Raw genomic sequence first — 25523 nt, 5'->3', positions numbered from 1 at the left:
GTTTTAACACCAAAGAAGCGTATTGTGCACAAGTGTGGTGAGGTACACTTAACAATGAAAACCCCGTTTGCAACGGCATAATAGGCAAGTAGGTGAGACAACACAGAGAATGTAAATTATGATAGTGAAGAGAGAAAAAATGTGCAAAGGAAGTCACCTTCTTGAGGCAGCACTGCTAATAGATGCTCTCAGTGGTGGGGATGGCTTTGTCATTGTGACTGAGGTACGTTATTTAGCCCTTTTTTCTACTTTTGCTGCATTGACAGTGAGGAGAGGTTACATACTTAAAAAAATATATACTTTGATTACCAACCCAACCACTAAGCATAAAAATTATTAAAGCCATGTAATTAATTTTCTGTCTCTTAGATTCAGTTCTCGCTCGTGATGTTCAGCCTTTCTAATAAATGATTCATTTCCATTAACCAAAATTAAAATTTCCAGTGCCGAGGCAGATGTTGATGTAAATAACGAAACAGGAACATATTATAATGCAGCAGGGAGTCTATTGAAATAAATTAGGGTCTTTGCACTGCTATTGATTTTATTGCTGTTGGCTTTCTTTGTTTCTTTTACCTAAGAACTTTACTTGGAACTGCATGTGTAAGTTTTTATTTTCCCTGAAAATACCAGATTAATTCTGAGTATCATGCTGGGTTATTTGGAGAGTTTAAAGACAATGATCAGCCTTTGTCTATGCATAATCACTCCGTCACATTGTAGAGAGTACAGCGTGCCTTTTAAAAATGGACAAGATGTAGTAGTTTGTATCGAATCTCTTTTCGTCTCACAGCTGTTTTGAATTTGTTATAGTTGTTTAATGAATTATACCGATCTTCATAGATTGTAACATTCCTTGGATATAAAGTAATGTAAGCAATGATTTATCCATGGTTTCTAAGGGGCTTTTTTCAGGATTTTTGTTGAGAAATATTATAAGGTTCAACAAAAGTTGGGATCAATGGCTCTGGGAGTGTATTCAAAGAACCTTTTCAATTGAAAATTGAGACAGGATATAGATGGTGCATGGATTATAACACTGGCTTTCTTGCACTGCTGTGAAACTATCTGAAAGTAGTGGGATTAAAAGTCTCTTTAATTTGTTGGGTATTAGTCTGATGTGAAATAACTTTAGACACCCTGTCAATTTTTCCCACTTACTTAACTTATCATTTTCTGCCTCTGCTGCCTCCCACAGATCTCCTCATTTTGATTATTATCAGATTCCGTTTTCCTGCTTTGGCTGTGGTAATTTTTAATTATTTTACCTCTCAGGGGACTGAATGAGGCCAGAACATTATGGAAAATGGAGGATTACAATGTTTACTTCCAGGAAGACAGTTTGTCTTTCCAATTCTTCATTCTTCATACTGCCAATGATGAAAATTCTCTTGACATAAGGAATCCAGCCACAAACTTCTACCAGTCTGATGAGCAAGTGCCGAGGAACTGGAGAAGACTGTGCCGAATTGAAAAGGCAGGTTGAAAATATCTCGTCCTTGGAATTCTGTTTCAAAGAGGATAATCCATCCAGGCTGTCTAAAGTGAAAAGAATCAATCCATTCCAAACAAATAGCTCTCATTTTGAGGAGATTCATCAGATATGAGCGTTATTAAAGCTATTATGGACCAGAAGTCTACTCTCAATAATTTTAGTATTTAAAATGTTGAGTTGGTAACAATTCAAATTCAGCAATAAAAGTAACATGCTGAAGTAATTAGCTGCTGCTAAGGAAATCATTATTATTAAAACCTTTGAATTTTCTTATACTTAAAAAAAGAATATGTTGTCCAGATCTAGGAATGTACTCTTGTCCAAGTTTGTTCTCTTTCTGCAGTTGGTCTTTCAGTGTAGAAGACTAATATTTTAAACTGTTTTCAATTACTTGGAATACTATCAAAATACTTTTGGGCTGATTTCTAGAAAAAAAGTCTGCACAGAAGTCCAATCATGATAAAATGAGGGAGGTGAAGCAGGTTGTTGGCAGCAGAGGAATCAGAATTCGGTTTATTATCACTGACATATTTGAGATTTATTACTTAGTGGATGCAGTTCAGTGCAAGACATAAAATATTACTATAAGCTACAATTAAAAATAAATAAATAGTCCATAAAACGAATAGCAAGGTAGTCTTCATGGGTTCATGGGCCATTCAGAAATCTGATGGCAGATGGGAAAGAAATTGTTCCTACAATGTTGAGTTTGGGTCTTCAGCCTGTGCACCTCCTCCGACAGCAGTAATGAGAAGAGATCATGTTCTGGATAGTGAGGATAAGTGGAAGATGATGAAGTCCCTAAAAACATTTCATATCAGTCTAATACCCAGCAAATTGTGGAGATTTTGAATACACTTCATAGTGTCAGTTTTAAAGGTATTGTCAGATCTGTTAATTTAAATATAATTAATAGATTTTTCTACTGTATAATCTATATTTCATTGCAGCATGATCATTTGTAATACCGTAGTAGCTCATTGGTGAGATGTATGGGTGAAAGGCAGAGGCTGCCAGCGAAGCAAATACCTGCACATTCAGCAGCCTCCAGCTTGGATTTTGGTCTCAAAAATGAACATTTTTATGTTGTGTCGAATAGCCAATATTGCTTTTACCTTGAGAGAGAGAGAGAAATGCTAAAAGTGAGGTTGGACCACAAACCAGAGAAATAGGTGTGTGACTAATGATGTCAGGAAAGAATATAAAATAATAAAAGATGTTAATTGAGTAACTACTGTAATCTACTTTAAAATACTTTAGAAAAAAAAAACTCTGGATCACAGTAAGAGAAACCTCTTCAGAACAATTTTTTGGCAATATGTGGAGTGGACCCTTGAATTGAGCGCACAAGCCAAAACCTTTGCATCATTGAATTGCCAATTAAATGGACATTAGGCTTTTGTTGGTCTATTAAAACAAGCACCACGCCGTCTTAAAAATTTCTTCCCCCAGGCAGTTAATCTAATCAACCATTCCAGTTAGCTCCCTTCTGCCCTCTATCTATTATCCCTGTCACTCCACTGCACTGCAGATCCTCGAAACCACTTTTTATAATGCTGTTTACATTGTACATACATGCTGTTATTTATTCATTTATGCTTATTTTATGCCACATCTGTCCCTTAATCTCTAACTTTGTTAGTTTTTTACATAATTGTTCTATAATTATCTTTTCTTTATAATTGTTGAATGTTGTTTTTTTATGTTGCCACAGCAAATACCTAATACTTGTAAATGTATAATGTTGATTAAAGGTGATCCTTGATCCTTGTTTGGAATAGGCTGGGTGATGTTCCTTGTCTGTGATTATCTTATAATTGGTACAGAAATCAGTTGTGATATTGGGATAGAATTTTGTCTTCACATATAGATGATTGCCTGGTGAAGTGGTTATCTACCAATATAGAACATACTTATTTTAGATATGATGGAATGGAAATCTGGGGGGGGAGGGTGCAGAGCTCTTTGTTGATGAGAAACTGTTGTCTGTAGTATCATTGCCAATCAGTAAGGATGAAAAATCATTGTATGGCGTCACTTTTTTAGGTATGATCATATCTGTTAATTTGCATACAGCTGATGGATTTCACTGATTCCTACTATAACATGTAGAATTGCTCTATACAGTATCTATGTAAACCTGTGTTGTGTAAAATTAAGTATAGATGAAAGACACAGTCTTCCAGTGGTTTGGGTCCATATTTATAGATATTGGCTAAGTAACTTAAAAGATTAAGAATTTACTTCATGACTTGGCATAAACCAGGCAGAGTGAGTGCTGATCCAATAAAAAGTGACATTTGGATTTAATGGAAATCAAGGAAATGGCTGATGAATTAAGTGGTTACTTTGCTTCAGTCTTCACAATATCCGATATGAATAATGTCACAGAAATAAATGCAAATAAAGAATTGAAAGGGACAGAATAATTACATTACCAGGTAACAGATGAAGAACAGCTTGTTGAAGCTGTAGACTGACAAGTCTCTGGACCTTGATGTATTTTATCGTAGGTTCGTAAAAGAAGTAACCAGTGAGATATCTAATGCATTTGTTTTAATTTTACAAAATCCTCTCTGTTTGATAAGGTTCTGTTAGACTGGAAAGTAGTGAATGTTAATCCTCTGTTGAAAAAAGAAGGGAGACACACAAAAGAGGTCCGTTCTGAGTTAACAGTTCCATATCATTTCAACTGCCCTTCCCATTCTTTCACTACCCTGTCTATTCTCAGCCATCTCCACTGCCACTGTGAGGCCAAATGCAATCTAGGTATACTACATGTTATATTCCAGTGGAGGCGGCTGAGGACAGACAAGGTAGTGAAAGAACAGGGAGGGCAGTTGAAATGATATGGAACTAGAAACTTGGAATGGACCTTTTTTTGTGTGTCTCCCTTCATATTCCACTTGTGTAACCAACAGCCTAATGGTATGAATTTTGAATTTTCCATTTTCAGGTAATGCCTACTGTACATCCTTTCTTACTCTTACTGATTCCCCTAGATTCTCTCTCCCTTTGTTCACCTTTTCCATTACTCATTGTCCCCCTCCTCTAGGAAACTTTTGTTACTTTCCTCCACCTGGTTCTATCTAGCTATCATCCCTCTTTTAAATAGTTGCATTTATCACCCTCTATCTTCTCCCTCATCTCTCTCCACCTGGTTCAGTTTGCTTACTTATTTTTCCCTCCCATCAGTTTCTTGTTCAACTCTCCAATCTTCGTCCACCTCCTGGCCCCGTCTGCCTTTCATCCTCCATCTCACCTGGTTCCACATTTCACTTACCAGCCTGTCTTATCACTTAGCACGTGTTGCTTCTTTACACTGGCTTTCTTCCCTCTGCACATTCAGTCCTGATGCGAGGTCTTGACCCAAAATATCAACCGTGCTACCACAGAGACTGCTGAGTTCTTCCCAGCAGATTTTTTTCTGAGTTAACATAATTTTTGTATTTGGGAAGTTGTTGGAAGCCATGATTGATGGTATTATAGATGGGGACAGGAAAAATAAATCAAAGCAGTAAGAAAAAAATCAGCATGGTTCTGCTCTAGTTCAAGCTGGAGGCTTGCCTGCTGCTGCAGTCCAGGTGAGGAGGCACTGAGCCAGTGGCCAGCTGTGGGCTAGTCCCTCTTGTTGGTGCTGCCCTCCAGTGTTCAATAGGTAGAATAGGCAGGATTGCTGGGGACTGTACCATTGATTTGTGGGATGTCACTCAGGGACTTGGACTATATATGTGTTTTCTTACATGACCGTGTTTGTTTTCTTGCTATTTTGAATGTTGCTGTGTGTGTGTTTTGCACCTTGGACCCAAATGAAAGCTGTCTCATTTGGCAGTTTCAATGTATGGTTGAATGATAATTAAACTTGACTTGAGTTTTGATTTGAACCACATCATGATTGACTAACTTATTGGACCTGTAATGTGTTATAGATAAGCAAGAGCCAATAGTTATCCTTTAGTTGTTATTTCCAGAAGGCATTTTATAATGTTCGGCATCAAAGCTAATTACAGAAAAAAATAGGCTTATGGTATAGGAGATAACATATTGACATGGAGAGAGGATTGGGTGTCCAATTGCAAAGGGTGATGGGGCGTACAGGAAATGGGTGTTTTTTTTGGTTAACCACATATAATCAGTGATGCAATCTCGTTTTTTCTTAACTATATGAAGGCATAGTAACTAAATTTGCTGACTGTCCAAAGATATGTATGAAATTGTGGTAGGAAAAGGACATAAAAAGCGATTGTGGAAAATGTCCAAATTTCAATTTGGTGCGCTAAGGCATTTGACCTTAGGCACAAATGAAGCTTTCACTGAACCCATCCAGTAAAACCTGAGTGATTCACTGGTTGTTCAGGTATAGGGCATTGATGAGGCCATTTCTGGAGAATTGTACGCAATAATGGTTCCCTTATTTAAGCATACAGATGTATTGGAAGCAATCCAAAGAGTGTAACTAGACTGACACTGGGAAGATTATCTTTTGAATTAAGTTAGGACAAGCCATCCTTTTTTCTATAGGAGCTTAGAAGAGTGAAAAAGAATTTGGTTAGAATGTTTAAGATCTTGACATGTCTTGACAGAGTGGATGTGACAAAGTGTTTTTCTTGTGAAAAAACTTGGAAATAAAGGACAGTATAAAAGTAAGAGATCACCCATTTAAAAGAAAGATAAGTTGCAACCTTTACTCTCAAAGTATCATGAATATTTGAGGCTACCTTCAAGAAAGTGCAATGACGGCAGAATCTGAATATTTAAAGGCAGAGGTGAATAAATAGTTGATAGGCAAGGGAAAGGTTATCTTGCATATCTGGGAATGAGAGTCAAAGTTACAATCAGATCAGCATAAACTTAGTGTGCGGCAGTATCTTTAATTCTCGTGATATCTTAGTGAGCCAAGAAATTTAGGAACCTTGTGTAAAGAATCATTGCCTAAACTTCCAGAGCTCTAGGGAACAGGTCAAACAAGTGCTTCAACAGTACTTCAGGCTGCTCACACAACATTGCATGTTTGCCACACTGAAAACCTGCAGCATCCAGCTGCAGCATTCAGAGCTGAATCAGAATCAAAATCAGGTTTCTTATCACTGACCTATGTCTTGGAAGTTGGTGTTTTGTGGAAACAGTATATTGCAGGGCATAAAGATTACTATAACATACAAAAAATAAGTTAACAGTGCAGAAGAGGAGTAACAAAGTGGACTTCTCAACTTTTTGTCCAGTCCCGATGAAGGGTCTCGGCTTGAAATGTTGACTGTTTATTCCTTTCCATAGACGCTGCCTGACCTGCTGAGTTCCTCCAGCATTTTGTGCGTGTTGCCTTGAATTTCCAGGATCTGCAGATTTTCCCATATTATAACAAAGTAGTGTTTATGGGTTCATGGACCATTTGAAAACCTGATGACAGAGACGAGGAAACTTTTCTTAAGATGTTGGGTGTGGGTCCTCAGGCTCCTGTAACTCTGACCCAATGGTAGCAATGAGAAAAGGGCATGTCCTGGATGGTGATGGATGCTGCCTTCTTGAGGCATTGCATCTTGAAGGTGCCCTCGATGATGAGGAGGGGTGTACCTGTGATTAAGCTGGCTTAATCCACAACCGTCTACAGCCTCTTTTGATCCTACACATTGCAGTCTCCATACCTGGCTGTGATGCAACCAATTAGAGGTCCCTCCACTTTACATCAGTAGAAATTTGCAAGAGTCTTTGGTTACATGCCAAATCTCTTCAAGGTCTAATAAATAAGAGCCACTGGCATGTCTTCTTCAAGATGATGTTAATGTGTTGTAGCCAGGATTGATCCTCTGAGGTGGTGACACCCAAGAACTTGAAGCTGCTCATTTTTCCCAAAGAGGAGTAGTGACTGTTCTCTCAGCTCCACCTTCTTGAAGTCCACAATCAATTCCGTGGTCTTACTGACAATGAGTACTAGGTTGCTATGCTATGATATCATGACAACTGTTATGTACCCCTAGGGTTCATTTTTTCTGTGGACTGTCACTTTAAAATGCTGAGAGAATGAGACTAACTTTTGGACACTTGGATTTCTACTGATTACAAAATTGCTGGGTTGCTATGGTGAGCAGCTTGTGTTTGGACTTATACAAGGACACTACAGAACTTCTGTCAGCTTCTGGGTTACTATGGGCGAAGAGAGATGGAGTTATTTGATGGACAATGAATGTTTACATTCATTCTGTGGCTTTTTTGAATAAGCAAAGTCAGATGATCCTCTCACAGACACACAGAGAAAGACACATGCTCAGAGTTGAGATTGTTTCAGTCAATGGAAGAGACCAGTGAGTGCAGTCGCTGGTTTAAACTTTCAGTAGCCCAAAGGGGTGAGTTGAGATCGATCCAGAGTATTGATAAATGACTCTCACAAGTGCTACAACTAGAAGAAGTCTGCAGGGAGAGGAGCAGAGAGGAAGGTTTGAAACAAAAGAAACCTAGTGACAAAGAGATCACTGTTTGGATTCTCTCTCTAAGTAGCCCGTAAGGGTGAGTTTGATTCCATTCAAATACGAAAGTGTGATTGTCACATAGTTCATCCACAGGAGTGTTCTCTGGTGAAGGGAAAACCCTTGTGAATGCCATGTGTGTGCTTACCCTTTGTCTGGGTGTGGTAATTCACTGAAGAAAGGCACCCCTGTGGCAAATCACTGTTGGAGTCATTTTGTATGTCGTGGAACTGGATAAGTGGCTATCATGTTGTGTGGTGGGGTGTGGTTGAAGATGGTCCCTTCTGTGATAAGCTACTGTTGGTGATAATTAGTGTGAGGATTTGGAAGACAACAGGAAGATTGACGACACCTGGTTATTTGTTTTTCTCCTATCATACATTACAAGTATCTCCCTCATAACAACAATGTACATTTGATCTGAACTGAACTTTCTTTCATAAAAACGTAAGACTGTAACTTCTACCACCTGAGCTGGAATGAGTTTGGGAATTATATTTACACACATAAATATGTATAACATTGCTAACTTTTGATTTACCTGGTTTAAGTTACTATATTAAGTAGTTACTAATAAATAGACACCAGGTGTGTTCTGTTGCTGCTGATACTTTTACAGGGTTGTCTGTACGTGACACAATAACCTTTCCCTCAATGTCAGTTAAACAAAAGAGCTGGTCATTGCCTTCAGCAAGGGTGGAAGCTGTGCACAAGCTCCTCTCTACATCAATTGTATTGAAGTTGTAAGTGCTGAGAACTTCACATTCTCAGGGGTAAATATTACCAATAGCCTTTCCTAGTCCAACCATGTCAAGTACATGGTCAAGAAATTTCACCAGTGCCTCATAGAGACACAGAGCCATCGAACACTACAGCACAGAAACAGGACCATTAGTTATCTGCTTAGTGCTATTGACCTGCACCTAGACCATAGCCCTCCATAACACTCCCATTCATCTGTTTATCTACTTACCCATATTTCTCTTGAGTATTGAGATCAAACCGGCATCCACCGTTTCCATTGGCAGAATGGCTCCTACCGCACTCTTGAGTGAAGTTCCCCCTCATGTTCTCCTTAAACATTTCACTATTCCTCCTTGACCCATAGCCTCTAGGTCTAGTCTCACTCAGCCTCAGTGGAAAACATTAACTTTCATATACCCTATTTGTATGCCTCATAATTTTGTATATCTCTATCAACCTCTCGCAGCATGGGAGATTAGTCGGGAAGCTTCAGTTGCCTGGCATTCAGGATGAGGTAGTAATTTAGATTAGACATCTGTTTTGTGGTGGTCGTAAGTAGTTGCCTCTCTGAGTGGAGGCGGAGATTGGTGGAGTGCTGAAGGGATCACTGCTGGGTCTGTTGTTTGTCATCTCCATCAGTGATCTGGTTGATAATGTGGTAAACTGGATCAGCAGATTTGTGGAAGACACCATGATTGAGGTGTAGTGGACAGTGAGGAAAACTATCAGAGCTTGCAGTGTGATCTGGATTAGCTGGAAAAATGGGCTAAAAATGGCAGCTAGGATTTAATGCAGACCAGTGCAAGGTGTTCCACTTTGGTAGGACCAACCAAAATAGGTCTTACACCATCAACGGTAGGGCACTGAGGAGTGTAGTAGAAAAAGGAATACAGGTCCCTAATTCATTGAAAGTGGCTGCGCAGATGGATAGGGTTGTAAAGAAAGCTTTTGGCACATTGGCCTTCATAAATCAAAGTACTGAACTCACTTTGCAAGACCTTGTCACCCTTCCAGTGACATGGACCACGACCTCTAGCTGCTCTTCCTCCCACTTATGAACCTTGTGGACACAATCTGAGATGTCCCTGACCCTAGCATCTGGGAGACAAGATACAATCTGGGAATCTCATTCTTGTTCACAGTACCTCCTGTCTGTTTACCTAACAATTGAATCCCCCATCACTACAGTTCGCCTCTTCTTCCCAAGTCTTTCTACTTCCTCAGGGGGCTAAAGAAATTCAGCAAATCCCCATTGATCCTTACCAATTTTTAATCAATACACCATAGAAAGTATCCTATATGGACGTATAACAGCTTGGTATGGCAACTGCTCTGTCTGTGATAACACAAAGCTGCAGAGTATTGTGGATACAGCTCAGCACATGACAGAAACTGGCCTCCACTTTATATTTGTCTGCAATTTCTCACTGTCTCAGTAAAGCAGCCAGCATAATCAATGACCCTCCCATCCAGGACATTCTTTCTGTACCCCTCTCCCTCTGGACAGAAAATACAAAAGTTCGAACATATTTACCACCAGGCCCGAGAACAACTTATAAACTGCTGTTAAAAGACTATTGAATCATTCTCTAGTATGATAAGATGTCTCTTAACTTCGAAGTTCAAAGTACATTTATTTTCAAAGTATGTGTAAATTATACCACCTTGAGATTTGTCTCCTTGCAGGCAGCCACAAAACAAGGAAACTTACAAAAACCCACACAAAAAAACTATCAAACACTCAACACTCAGAGAGAAAAGAAACTGTATCGTGCAAACAATAGAAGGAAGCATATTGCATTCAGAACAAAAGTGAGTCCATAAGCATGAAGCCTGGACAACTTCCATACCAGGTTGTGATGCACCCTAGAAGAATGCTTTCTACGGTGCACCTATAAAAATTATAGAGGGTTTTAGGGGACGGGCCAAATTTCTTCAGCTTTCTCAGGAAGTAAAGGCGCTGGTGGGCCTTCTTGGCAGTGGACTCTGCTTGTTTAGACCAAGTCAGGTCATTTGTGATACTCACCCCGAGAAACTTAAAGCTTTTGACCTGTTCCACTTGCACACCACAGTAGTGATACTGGCGAAGTAGTAGTGGGGGACAAGGAAATGGCAGATGAACTGAATACGTATTTTGCAACGGTCTTCACCGTGGAAGAACCAAGCAGTATGGTGGAAGTTCCAGGTGTCAGAGGTCATGAAATGAGTACAGTTATCATTATCAGGGAGGAGGTTCTTGGAAAACTGAAATTCTGAAGGTAGGTAAGACACCCGGACCAGTTGATGTATACCCCAGGATTCTAAAAAGATGGCTGAAGAGATTGTGGAGGCATTACTAATGAGTTTTCAAGAATCACGAGATTCTGGAATATTTATGAAAGACAAGAAAATTACAAATGTCACTCCACTCTTCAAGAAGGGAGAGAGACGGAAGAAAGAATATTTTAGTTTAGTTTCTGACCTCCGTGATAGTGAAAATGTTGGAATCGATTGTTAAGGATGTGGTTTCGGAGGACTTGGAGGCACATGATAAAATAGGTCATAGTCAGCAAGGTTTCTTCAAGGGAAAATCTTTCCTTACCAATCCTTTGGAATTCTTTGAAGAAATAACAAGCAGAATAGACAAAGGAGAATTGGTTGATGTTGTGTGCTTGGATTTTTAGAAGGCCTTTGACAAGGTGCCATACATGAGGCTGCTTAACAAGCTATGAGCCCATGGCATTACAGGAAGGATTCTAGCATGGATAAAGCAGTGGCTGATTGGCAGGGGGCAAAGAGTGGGAATAAAGAAAGCCTTTTCTGGCTGACTGCCTGTGATTGGTGGTGTTCCACAGTGGTCTGTGCTGGGACCAATTCTTTTTATGTCATATATCAGTGATTTGGATAATGGAATTGATGGCTTTGTTGCAAGGTTTTCAGCTGATATGAAGATAGGTGGAGAGGCAGGTAGTTTTGAGGAAATGGGCTACAGGAGTTAGACAGATTAGGAGAATAGGCAACAAAATGGCAGATGGAATACAGTGTCGGGAATTATATGGTCATGCACTTTGGTAGAAGAGATGAAAGGTGTGCCTATTTTCTAAATGGAGATAAATTACAAAAATCTGAGGTGCAAAGGGATTCGGAAGTCCTTGTGCAGGGTTCCCTTATTGGTAATTTGCAGGTTGAGTCCATACTGAAGAAGGCAAATGCAATGTTAATGTTCATTTCAAGAGCACTAGAATGTAAATTCAAGGATGTAATGCTGAGGCTTTATAAAGCACTGGTGAGGCCTCACCTGGAGTATTGTGAGCAGGTTTGGGCCTCTTATCTTAGAAAGGATGTGGAGAGGATTCAAAGGAGTTTCACGAAATAGATTCCAGGATTATACAGCTTGTCATAAGAAGAGCATTTGATGGCTCTACACCTGTATTCACTAAAATACAGAAGAATGAGGTGTGACTTCGTTGAAACATATTGAATGGTGAAAGGCATTGATAGAGTTGATGTGGAGAAGATGTTTCCCAAGGTGGGAAGACCAGAGGACACAGTCTCAGAATAGAGGCCAGTCCTTTTAGAACAACGATGAGGAGGAATTTCTTTAGCCAGAGAGTAGTGAATCTGGAGTTTTTTGCCACAGGCAGCTGTGGAGACCAAGTCTTTATGTATATTTCAGGCAGAGTTTGATTGGTCAGGGAGGGATGACAGGAAAATGGGGCTGAGAGGAAAAATGGATTAGCCATGATGAAATGGTGGAGTAGACTCAAAGGGCCAAAAAGCCTAATTCTGCTCCTATATCTAATGGCCTTATGGAAATCGATCAAACCCTGCCCTTATGGAAATCGATCAAACCCTGCCCTTGGGGCCTCCAATCTGCTTCTTCTCCGCTCCAACTTTGCTCCACTCTGCTCACCCCAACTTTACCTTGAATATGCCTCGACCTCGCCTCAACCTTGCCTTGCACCTACTTGCAGCAACCCTTAACTCAGCCTCGCCCTTGCTCACTTCTCCATTGTTTGCGCTGATCATTTACCTTAAATGATCATTCTACCTCAATATGATCTTGCACTTTAATAGTTACCTGCATTGCAATACCCCTGTAGCTTTTACATATTATTTTACCTTATTCTGACTAAACACACTGTGAAATGATATGATCTTTTAGTATCCAAGACAAGCTCTTCACTGTATTTTGTTGCATGTGACAATAATTAGCCATTTTCAGTTCCAATCACAACTAGGCAACCTCACTGCTATACATTCCCTCATTGCCATCTGAGATTCTGCCATCAGCAAATTTACAGATGGTTTTTGAGCTGTGCCTAGCAGCATAGTCTTGAGTATAGAGAGAGTAGAGCAGTGAAGTTCTCATTCGTGAAGTGCACCTGTGTTGATTGTCAGCAAGGAGGAAATGTTGTTACAGATTTGCATTGATCATGGTCTCCCAATAAGGAAGTCAAGGATCTAGTTGCAGAGGGTGGTATGGAAGTCCAGGTTTTGAAACTTGTTGAACAGTAGTGAGAGGATGACTGTGTTGAACAGTGAGCTGTAATCACTTAACAGCAGCCTGACGTATGTGTTGCTGTTTTTTAGCTACTTCAAAGTGAGTGGGGAGCCAGTGGGATTGTGTCCACTGTAGACCTGTTGTGGTGGTGAGCAAGCTGCAGCAGATCCAGGTCCTTATTCAAGTTGGAGTTAATTCTAGCCCTGACCAATCTCTCAAAGCAATTCTTCACAGTAGATGAGGGTGTGACCATGTGATAGTCACCATGGTGTGCACCTCATTGTTTATTGGACATCAGTGAGATTGCTGCCCTTTTGAAGCAGCTTGGAACCTCCGCCTACAGCAGTAAGAAATTGATGATGTCCTTGGACTCTGCAGCCAGTTATTTGGCTAGGTTTTCAGTACCCTTCCTTAACAGGGTGAAGTTTTCAGGTGCTGTAATGGAGGAGTGGTGAGGTCTACGGAATAGCCATTTTGGAGAAAGGGTGGGTTTAAGGAACTGGTATTTTGTAAGTTTGGGGAAATAGAAGATAAGGATAAGGGAGGAAGACTGGGGAATAGCAAATGGCAGAGGAGCTCAGGGTAGGGAGTGGGATCAGCAGAATAGATGGTGTGGATGGGCAGCAGGATCAGAAGTTAAATGGAGATGGATTGGGATTGTGAGCTGGATAATCTTGTAGTCAAGGGGATTCAGGATTGGGACTGGAAGAATCCACAAGATAGTGGGAATTCTAGGCCCAGGAACCAACACCATATATAAGACCATAAGGTATAGGGGCAGAATTAAGCCATTTGGCTCGTCAGGTTTGCATCGCATTTCATCATGGCTGATCCAATTTTCTTCTCAGCCCCAGTCTCCTGCCTTCTCCCTGTATTCCTCCATGCCCTAAACAATCAAGAATCTATCAACCTCTGTCTTAAATATACATAATGACATGACCTCCACAGCTGTCTGTGGTAAAGAATTCCACAGATTTGCCACCTTCCGGCTAAAGAAATTCCTCCTCATCTCTGTTCTAAAAGGATGCCCCTCTATTCTGAGACTGTGTCCTCTGGTCTTACACTCTCCCACCATAGGAAACATCCTCTCCACGTGCACTCTGACAAGGCCTGGAGAGGCAGTGAAGTCAGATATCAGAGCAGTGCCGGCTAGGGGTATACAATATTAATACAACTAATTGCATGCCATACAGGTTTCCATTTAAGAACCATGGTTGATAAAACTTTTTGCACACAGCATTGATCATCTTTCTCTTCGATATTCCAAAAGAGATTTGCACAATCACCATATGGCACTGCATCGATGCATCACCAGCAACACCACAACCAATGGCGAAGTCCTGTAGACCCTCACAAAGCTACTTCTTTTACTTCTTCCTCTTTCAAATATGATTTTACTACGAGGCTGCATGCAATTAGAACCTGTGACTTTGATAGTGTGTTTTTGGGCTGATTGAGTAGTCTGGCACTTTGCTGTTTCCAAGGGATTTTGGTGAGATTTGGAGCAGAGTTTGAAGTCCGGAAGCCTGGAGATAGGGTGCAAGTCCACGAATGACTTCATTGTTTCTTTACTATTGAGGTGTCAAGCAAAATTGAAGTTGACAAGGATAAGAGTGGAGGACGGGCGGGTGTTCAGCGCCATCTGTCTGCATTTGACCAGTCTTTCTCTCCCACTCGCTGTCTGCTGTCGGAAGAAAGTGCAGGAGTCTTGGGATCCACATTGCAAGGGTTGATCATTGAGGCAGTGGACTCATTTTGATGGACTTTCAGGTTCATGTTCCATGTGTTTCTGGATTCTAGTTTCTCATTTTTGCTATTTTGAGTGGTTTGATTGAGATGATCATTGTGTACAGGGGCACTTTGGTGAAGATTGGCTCTGCGGCCTGTAGTGAGCTAGTGACACGGTGCTGAACTGAACTAAACTCAATACTACTGGACTCCTGGTCTAATGTTTGATATGCTGTGTTGTTCACACACTTTTTGCCACTTGTGCAATTTGTTCTTTGTTCATGTGTAGGCTGTCTGATGTCTTCTTGAATGGGTTCCATGGTTTTTTTTTGTTTCGTAGCTGGCTATGGGAGGACAAATCACAGAGTTGTATTCTGTGTACACACTTAGACAATAAATGTACTTGGAATCTTTGAACATCCTAAAAGGTATGTCAGGAGTGTAAAGGAGATCTGCTCTTAAATGGGTTCTATCAGATTTCCCGCCTGAAACTTGTTGTTAATGTTTCACTCTAGGCCCAGGGTAAAATATGTTTCAATTGCATCATGCTGAAGTTAGATGTAATTGGATTTCTGGGGAGGTCGGGATGTATCTGAATCACAGTGACATCCATATATAGTTTCCTTTCTTTATATGGTTCTTTGACAAGTGGCTCCTTGAGCATCTGATTGTTCATCTGAGTGGACAATCTCAACACACTCCATTTTCCCAATTTGCCATTTGTAGATATAGGATGATGGAGTGGGGGGGGGGGGGGGGGGAGGAGTATCATTTTCCGAGCCAAGGCACAGGAAATGGGGGAGGTTTATTGAATCAAATTAGTTACAAAAGGGAAATGTGAAATAGGGTAATTGATTAAAGTAGTACAACTTTGAGAAATGATTTCTAGAATATAACATTTTAAAATTTAATTGAAGTAATATTAATCTCTTTAGCTTGCGTATGTTATAGCAATATTAGATAACATTTAATAAGTAGAAAAGCACTAATTTCTGAACACATTGATTTCATTGGCTGAAGCAATGTTGTGGTGAAGGAGACTTGCTACCAAGTTCTGTCCCTGCATCAGAAGACAAGGGCCTTCCTGCCACTCCCAAGAACCAGGGTTGGAGGAGATGGAAACGTTTCAGTAGTACAGCACCTGCTCCCTACCCCCAGCAGTATTCAATGCACAGAGCAGACAAAGAGACGCCAGCAGTAGTCCCAGAACTGTGATAGGAGATACTGCTTGGCCTCAATGCATAGTTTATTACCCTATCTATGAAGGAAGACCTAGTTCTTAATGTCAGCCTAAGTTCCAAGGTCAGAAGACTACTAAGTGCTTTACTGCTGTTATATTTAAGTTTCTAGTTGGCTTTTAAATAGCATAAATTAAATGCAGCATCTAATGGAGCTTCCACTGTAGCCAGGCATCATTTTAAATATTTCTGACCACCCAAGCAAATGGAGGCATTGTGTCATGTAATGAATAATTGGACTTGCATTAACTTTAAACATGGCAAAACTCCACTGGCAAACTCCACCCATAATGCCAGTTAAAAAACAAAGAATAATTTGTCTCTTTTGAAGTAAAAATACTTTACTGTCAACTCTGAAAATGCAGTTTCGAAAGTGGTATTAAAATCGAGAAAATAATGCTTTCTGTTCCACAGTTCCTAGCATATTGAGGATATGTTCAGCAAGAAACTATTCTTAGCCTCAGTTGAACTGGAGCCATTGGTATTCTGCTTTCTCCAATATGCACTTAGAATCTTTTCATTATAAGGCAAGGAAAGACTTACGTGGGTCAAATATTTATGTGAAAACTTAGAAGTGATGCATGTTTCCTGCACTAAGTAAATCAGTTGTTGCTGCCATTTCTTGAGAGGTGATGGACAGATGGAACAGCTATTAAATTACAACACCCGCATTATTGGCCTCCTGAGACTCTATTAAAAAGTGGAATTAAATGAAACCTAGTTTGAACCAATCTCTGCTTATTTAGAAAATAACCTTACTGCTCAGGTTTTTAAACCGTGATTGATGATGCAGAAATCATTAAATAAACTTTTAAGAGTAATTTTATAAATTCATGCTCCTAAGGTGGAACAATATCCACCGGGAATGCATTCCGGTTTTTTTAGTGTCAGTTTCAGGTCATAAGTCAAATGGAACTTGGCTGCAGAGGTCAAAAATACTGCACAAATTTCTGCCTGAAATGACCTGTATAAAGTTGTGGAAAATTACAAATTCCAATATACTGCACTGTTCCTTGTGGTTGCGGTATGTTGTTTTAAACTTAAAAGTGCAGCTTACCTTTTCCTGTAACTGTCCAACAGATGCTACTTCACTAGGGTTGGTAAGTTTTCTAATATACAACAAAGTTGAGAGGCATGGGCTTCACACTTAATAAATTCAGAATCTTGCCAAACTTGTTGGGCAAAGGGAGCTCAGAAGTGTTTCTTTTTTTAAATTTATTACAATTGTCTCACGGGGAACAGCCATAAGCCCCATCTAGTAGACAATAACTCAGCTGTCTAGCTAGGGTGGTTCTGAGTGGTGGTGGAAAACAAAGGAGAGGGTTGAGAAGGGGATATGGAGTGACTTGGGTGCTGAGAAGAGGCATGTGTTAGTCATTCTGCATGTTACTACTTAAGTATGTCTCATTTCAAACTTCGTTGTTAACATCAAACTATCAATGCAGGGATTTTTCCAATTCAAATATTTTGAATGGCTATTTTAAAATTATTGATGGACCATAAACAACTTTAGTTAAAGCAGACAGCTGTAAAGATTGACTACCTTTCTCCAGAAAAATGTAATTGCTTCGCTGTGGGACAGAATGTGCAAATCAATCTGTTAGTGCTTTTTGAAAGGCTGGAGTACATTAAGACAGTGTATGAAATGGAGTGAATTTATTGTGATAACTTTTATTATATATACATGGAAACACGTCAGTCTGTTTTACAGACTTTCCCACACCAAGCAACTGAAAACTCCGCAAAAGTGAAATTTGGTTTCTTCTTTGTAGAGTCTACACAGTATGCAAACGTGTAATTCCAGAAAACTGGACACAGGTCTGCAAAAGGTCAAGCTTGGGAATCTCCAGATATCTACAAGATATCTTCTGGTTTAAGATTGTGCATCTGAAGTTGTGCAACAGCTTACATGTAGTTCAGAAGGCAAGAAGTACCACTAAAACATCATTAATAACACTTTTTAATGGGGTAAATTGTGGTATACTGTCAATGCATACAACCAAGAAGTGAGTGGAGATGAGGCTGACTCGAGGGATAAGCTGTACGTTGCAAAGTCAGGGTGCGACGTGTTTGAGGCAGTTTCGGAGACGGAGGTGGAGTTGGGGCAAGCGATTCAAAGAGGTGTCGAGGCAGAGAAGATTTGGTGTCTGTCCATCTAAAAGGGGTGCGAGGTTGGATCACTGTGCCGGCTTGGAGAGGTCAAGAATGGCTTCGGGCTGGGCGGCGAAGTGTAGGCTTTACCTGCAGTTTGGCAGGCACAACCCGGTGTTTGGACAATTTAAACGCTGGCCCGGATAGACCGGAAAGGCAGGGTGTCAGGAACAGAGGCGAGAGTCAGGTCAATTTTGTTCACTTTCGCACGATGTTCACTCCTCTCTCCACGACAATGAGGCTGTGAGTCTGCTCCTGTTGTTACATGCTTTGTAGCAGCTTTCCCTGTTATATAATGAATTTGAGACCAAGGGCTTGGGCCTACTCTGGCTGCTCTGGGAATTCAGGTCTATGGACTCAATTTGGTTCAGAGTACTGTTGATTGCTTCTGTTGTTTGCATGATGTGTTTTTATCTCATTCACTGTGCATCAGGTGTTGGTCTTTTTTTTAATTGGCATTTTTTCAGGTTTCTTGCTTTGTGGCTGCTCGTAAGCAGGCAAATCTCAAGGTTGTATAATTTATACATAACTTCAATCAAAAGTGTACTCTGAATCTTTGAGTATTGCCACAGTTTAAGCGAGGGAGCAGATTGCTGAGCCTCTGCTGATGATCTTTGTATCATCAATAAGGACAGGAGAAGTACCAGAGGATTGGAAGCTTGCAAGTGTTGTTCCCTTGTTCATGAAAGGGAGTAGAGATAGCCCAGGAAATTATAGACCAGTGAGTCTTACTTCAGTGGTGGGCAAGTTGTTGGAGAAGGCCCTGAGAGGCAGGACTTATGAGTATTTGTAGAAACATAATCTGATTAGGGATGGCTTTGTCAAGAGCCTGATTGAATTCTCTGAGGATGTAACAAAACATGTTGATGAAGGTAGAGCAGTGGATGTAGTGTATATGGATTTCTGTAAGGCATTTGATAAGGTTCACCATGCAAGACACATTCAGAAAGTAAGGAGGCATGGGATCCGAGGAGACCTTGCTTTGTGGATCCAGAATTGGCTTGCCCACAGAGGGCAGAGAGTGGTTGTGGATGGTTCATATTCTTCATGAAGGACAGTGACCAGTGCTGTGCCTCAGGGATCTGTTCTGGGGCCCCTCCTCTTTGTGATTTTTATAAATGACCTGGATGAGGAAGTAGAAGAGGGGGTTTGTAAGTCTGCTGAAGACACAAAGTTGGGGGTGTTCTGGATGGTGTGGAGGGTAGTCAGAGGTTACAGCAGGACATTGATAGGAAGTAGAACTGAGCTGAGAAGTGGCAGTTGGAGTTCAGTCTAGATAAGTGTGATGAGTTCATTTTGGTAGGTCAAATTTGAAAGCAGAATATAGTATTAAAGGTAAGACTCTTGGCAATGTGGAGGATCAGAGGGATCTTGGGGTTCATGTCCATAGGACACTCAAAGCTGCTGCACAGGTTGACAATTTTGTTAAGAAGGCATATAGTGTGTTGGCATTCATCAACCGTGGGATTGAGTTCAAGGTAATGTTACTGTTATGTAAGATCTTAGTTAGACCCCACTTGGAGAACTGTTTTCAGTTCCAGTCACCTCACTACAGGAAGGTTATGGATACTATAGAGAGAGTACAGAGGAGACTTTCAAGGATGTTGCCTAGATTGGAGAGCATGACTTATGAGAATAGATTGAGTGAACTTGGCCTTTTCTCCTTGGAGTGACAGAGGATGAGAGGTGACCTGTTAGAGATGTATAAGATGGTGAGAGGCATTGATAGCCAGAGGCTTTTTCCCAGGGTTGAAATGGCTAATACAAGAGGGCATAGTTTTAAGGTGCTTGGAAGTAGGAACAAGGGAGATGTCAGTGGTAAGCTTTTCACATAGAGAGTGTGGGTGCATGGAATGCACTGCCAGCAATGATGGTAGAGGTGGAATAACTAGGGTCTTTTAAGATAGGTACATGGAGCTTAGAAAAGTAGAGGGCTGTGCAGTAGGGTAATTCTAGGCAGTTTCTAGAGTAGGTTACATGGTCGACACAGCATTGTGGGCCGAAAGGCCTGTATTGTGCTGTAGATTTCTATGTTTAACCAGATATATTAGCATAGCTGTTGTGCTTGCTGCCATAGCCTTGGCTAAGTAACGTTGTATACAAGCCATTTCCCTGCAAAATCTGATTTATTGAATAATTTCACGTATTGGCTTTCCTAAGCAAGTTAATGTCTAACCTGTTGGTGAGTGGCAAGGCACTCTGCACTACTGAGGACATTCGCAACTTCGTTGCCAAGCTCTAGAATTGTCAATTATTGAATGTAGCTGTAAGTAACTTAGAAGTTCAGTGTAAGTTTATTATCAAAGTACACACGTCATCATATGTAATAGTTTATTGTTCAATAGTTCCATTTAATATCAGAGAATGTACACAGTAAACAACCTGAAATTCTTGTTCTTTTTCTGACATCCATGAAAATGGAAAAATGCCCCAAAGAACGAGTGACAGTAAAAACGTTAGAACCCTAAAGCCCCCCTGCTCCCCCCCTCAACCACAAGCAATAGTGAAGCATTGCCCCACTTACTTCAGCGAAAAGCATCAACACCCTCCACCCACCAAGCAGGCAATAGCAAGGCCCCCAAGAAAGATCATGATCTGCAGTACAACAAAAACTAATCATTCACCCAACAATTCAACATACCATAGGTTCTCTCTCTCCCTATAAAGGAACAGAGAGTGTTCCTCTTTCACAGCAAAAGAGAAGACTAAAAGAAGGCTATCAACTTGCTGATTATGATGTTAAAGTCTGCCGCATCGCCTTTTCTTCCCCCGAGTGCTCCAACTCGAGAATCGGCAACAAACACTCCTCCATCAGCGAGAGAAAGTGAGAGAGCAAGCAATTCCCTTGATAGCTGATCCTCTGTTTCCAGTGTTCCATTTTCTCCCGCTACCCTTCAGCTGCTGACACCGGCATAGAATTGACTCAACCCCAGGGCTGCAAAGCCTTGGAACCTCGAAGGCGCCCTCATCTTTTAGGCCAGGTCCTTGGGATATTGAGAAATGGCCGGTCATGAGCCTCCAGGTGCGGGTCCCAATGCTGCAAAGAACCAAATTTTGAGTTTAGCTCTAGGTCAGGGTTTTCAACGGAATCCCATCCACCTTGAAAAGGAAGAGGAGAGACATTAAATGCAGAAATTCACAGCTGTTTCCACAGATGAGCTCGAAGGAGTAACTGTCAAGTGCCAGCTTTGCTCCACCCTCACCCTGAGATTCATTTTCTTGAGGACATAATCAAGAAATTCATAATAGAAAAATAACCATAATAGAATCAATGAAAGACTGAACCAACTTGGGCATTCAACCAGTGTACAAAAGACAACAAACTGTCAAAATACAAAAAGAAAGAAAAAAAAAGTAATAAATAAATTAGCAATAAATTTTGAGAACATGAGATGAAGAGTCCTTGAAAGTGAGTCAATTTCAGTGATGGGGCAAATGAAGTTGAATGGAGTTACCCCTTTTGGTTCAGAGCCTGATGGTTGAAGAATAATAACTGTTTCTGAACTTGGTGGTCTGAGTCCTGAGGCTCCTGTATTTTCTTCCTGATGGCAGCAGTGAGAGGAGAGCATGTCTTGGGTGGTGGGAGTACCTGATTATGGACCCTGTTTTTATGCAACAACGCTTTATGTAGATGTGTTCAATCTTGGGGAGGGCTTTACTGTGTCCTCTACATTAAGGTTGTCATAGCTGAATGTGGTAATGGGTACAAGTTCCCACTACCTATTAAATGCTCCCTATGGCATGCACCTCAAATAGCCTCTGACAATGAAGTCCATCTCCTGGTCTTCACATATGGCTTAGCTACTAAACCCAGTGGTGTGGCGACCCATTTCCTGGCACATCCGAACCGGCTCACAATTAGCCAGCTTTCCAGCTAAGGGAGATAGCCTACGGGGGTTTGCGAGCACAGAGCTTTGGAGCCTCTGCGCCACGGGGGGGCAGGTTGAGGGAGGCTTAAAAGTGAGGCTGAGGATTTCGAATAAAGTTTTTTCCTTCGACTGCAGTTACCGACTCCGTGTCGTAATTTTAGCGCTGCATGTAGCACACCGCTACAGTGGAACCATTTCTACTGACAGGAGAAGGGGAAAAGATGGGTTACTCATGCCTTAAAACCAGTTGCATTGGGCAGATGGGGCTCATCAGTCGTGGTACCAAATTGTTGCTACCAAATTGTATCAGACACTGCCGTTCTTTTGGGTTCATCAGATGCGTGGAGAGGGGGAGCTTGCTACATTAGCACCAGCTTGCTCTCCATGTCGTACTGCCCAGGCTTGCGTATCTGGACAGCGAGGAGGAAATATCCATGGTTAACTCTGACAGACAGAGGTCCTCACCTCACATTTTGTAGGATTTCCATTCGGGGTACTGGTGTTTCCATACAAGCTCTAATGCAGCCAGTCAATATACACTCCACCACATATCTATAGAAGTTTGTCAAAGGTTTTGATGTCATGCTGAATCTTCGTAAAATCCTAAGGAAGTAATGGTGCTGTTGCGCTTTCTTCATAAATGTACTCAGATGCTGGGCCCAGGATGTGCCCTCCAAAGTGATAACACTAGAGGAATTTAAAAATCGCTGGCTCTCTACAATTCTGATCCTCTGACAAAGACTGGCTCATGGATCCCTGGCCTCCTCCTCCTGAAGTCAATAATCAGTTCCTTGGTCTTGCTGACATTGAGTAAGAAGTTGTTGCTGTGGTAACACTCAGCCAGATTTTCAATCTCCCTAATAAATACTGATTTGCCACCATTTTTGCTTTGGCCTACAACAGTGCTGTTGTCAGCAAACTTGAAAATGACAAGCTGTGCTTAGCCATACAGTCATAAATGTAAAGTGAGTAGAGCAGGGGGCTGAGCACACAGCCTTCTGGTGCACTTGTTCTGATGGAGGTTGTGGAGGAGATGTTGTTACCAATCCGAATTGACTGGGGTCTGCAGGTGAGGAAATCGAGCATCCAATTGCAAAGGAGTTATTGATGCCAAGGTCTTGAAGCTTATTGATCAGCTTTGAGGCTTTGATTGTATTTAATACTAATCTGCAGTTAATAAAGAACATTCTGACGTATATGTATATTTGTTGTCCTGAAATTCCAGGGTTGAGTGAAGAGCCAATGACATGGCATCTGCTGTTGCTCTGGTGGGCAAATTGGAGTGGATTTAAGTCATTTCTCAGACAGGAGTTGATATGTTTCAACACCTCTCAAAACATTTCATCACTGTGGATGATAGTCATTGAGGCAGGTTACCATGCTGTTCTGAGGTACTGGTATAAATGAAGCCTGCTTGAAGGAGGTTGGCACCTCTGACTGCTGAAGTGAGAGGTTAAAGATCTCAAAAAACACTCCTGCCAGTTGATCACCACAGGTCTTTATTACTTGGCCAGATACCCTGTCTGGGACAGATGCTTTAAATGGGTTCACCCTCATGAAGTCTGCTTGTAAGTCAGTCTCTGAGACTGAAATCACAGCATCAGCAGGGTCTGTCAGCATTCATGATGGTTCCTCCGTGTTTTGACGGTCAAAGCAAGCATAGAGGGCATTGAGTTCATTTGGCAGCAAAGCCCTGTTGTTGCCTGTGTTTCTTGATTTATCTTTATAGGATGTGAAATCATTCAAGCCCTGCTACAACTGTTGAGCATTTTTCATTGATTCAAATTTAGTTTGGAATTGCCACTTCATGCTTGAGATGGCTTTCCAGAGATCATACCTGGATCTCTTGTAACTTCCTTGGTCACCAGATTTTGAATTCCTCTGATCTGGCCCTCAGCAGATTGCAGATCTCATGGTTCATTGAGGCCTTCTGGTTGGGAAAGATTCTGACTGATCTTGCTTGACACACTTGTCTGCAACTGTTTTAATAAAATCCATGACAGTCATGGTGTATTCATTCAGATGTGCAATGAGTCCTTGAACACAGCCCAGTCTACTGACTTGAAGCAGTCAAATAGCCACTCCTCTGCCTTCCGCAACCAGCTCTTTGTTATCCTCATTTCTAGAGCTTTGCTCTTTAGCCTCTGTGCCTCTATATAATAGGAGATGGACAGCCAACTGAAAATTTCCTGAAACATCTTCTGAGCATGGAACGGTAGACATTCCTTATCTTAGTATGGCAGTGGTCTAGTGTGTTGGGACATCTGGTGCTGCAGGTTATATACTAATGGTAACTGAGCAGGGATTTCTCCAAATAAGCCTGTTTGAAGTCCCTGACTATGATTCGAAATGCATCAAGATGGACTGTTTCTTGTTCAGAGACAGCATCATGCATTATCTCAAGTGCTTGATTATAGCCGGCTGATGGTGGTATGTAAACTCTGGTGGGGGTTATGGATGAAAATTAAGAAAATAGACATACGGCATTTGACCGTTAGGTGTTCAAGGTCAGGTGAGTGTGAGTTTGACAAAACCACCTCATCAGAGCACCAATGGGATTTGCTTATGAATCACATATCACCACCTTTTGTCTTTTCCGAATGAGCAGTTCAGTCCGTCCTGTGAATTGAGAAGGCTTTGGGCCTCATTGCCCTGTCTAGATTGCTGCAAGTAAATCATGTCTCAATTACACATGGAACACAACAATTTCTCTTTTCCCTCCGATTCAGCAATCTTGCCCTCGAGTCCTCAATTTTGTTCTCCAGCAACTGCACATTTGCTAACAAGATGCTGGGTAGAGGGGGCCTCATTCCTCTGTGTTTCAGCTTGGCTTGGAGCCCCTCCTCGCCTCCAAGCCTCACTTCCGGTCACGGGGATAAACCTTAGTCCACTTCAAGGTTCAAGATGCTGTACCTTCTTGTGGCCATGACTACAGATTTCCCCCGCAATTTGAAGGTAAAGCATTCCTATGATACAGTTTGTAAACCGAAATGTCGTAAAGTGAAGAAGCAATTACCATTTATTGATATGGGAAAATTTGTGAGCGTTCCTAGACCCAAAAAAAACCTACCAAATCATACCAAATAACACATAAAACCTAAAATAACACTAACATATAGTAAAAGCAGGAATGATATGATAAATATACACCCTATATAAAGTAGAAATATTGTATGTACGGTGTAGTTTTGCTTATCAAAATCGGGAAGACAGCGAGCCAAAATCAATTTGGAGGAAAAAAATTGGCACGTACACGCATACTCACGTACATGCATGCACAAACAACTGTCTGCACAAGGTTTCACAGTCATTGTAGTCTTTCTCGGGGTAAACACATGTATAAAGCGGGCGTCT

The 25523-nt window shown here is 41.1% G+C and overlaps 1 protein-coding gene across 6 annotated transcripts in view; it reads left to right on the top strand.

Annotated features, from left to right (window-relative positions):
- crppa (CDP-L-ribitol pyrophosphorylase A) overlaps positions 1 to 25523 on the top strand; it is a 316111-nt gene that overhangs the window by 265710 nt on the left and 24878 nt on the right. For 2 of the 6 annotated variants that reach the window (XR_009512725.1, XM_059972645.1), the window contains one exon: positions 1276 to 1471. The exons of the other annotated variants lie outside the window; for them this stretch is intronic. Coding sequence is in view for 1 of the 2 variants with exons in the window: in XM_059972645.1 (XP_059828628.1) it covers positions 1276 to 1287 (12 nt within the window). In the remaining variant the exon portion in view is untranslated. Of the gene's footprint in view, positions 1 to 1275; positions 1472 to 25523 lie in introns of those variants that run through there. 6 annotated transcript variants of the gene reach the window in all.

The sequence above is a fragment of the Hypanus sabinus genome, chromosome 6, assembly GCF_030144855.1.
Source record: "Hypanus sabinus isolate sHypSab1 chromosome 6, sHypSab1.hap1, whole genome shotgun sequence".
Taxonomy (NCBI): Eukaryota; Metazoa; Chordata; class Chondrichthyes; order Myliobatiformes; family Dasyatidae; genus Hypanus; species Hypanus sabinus.
This window is presented reverse-complemented; position numbering and strand designations above follow the sequence as displayed.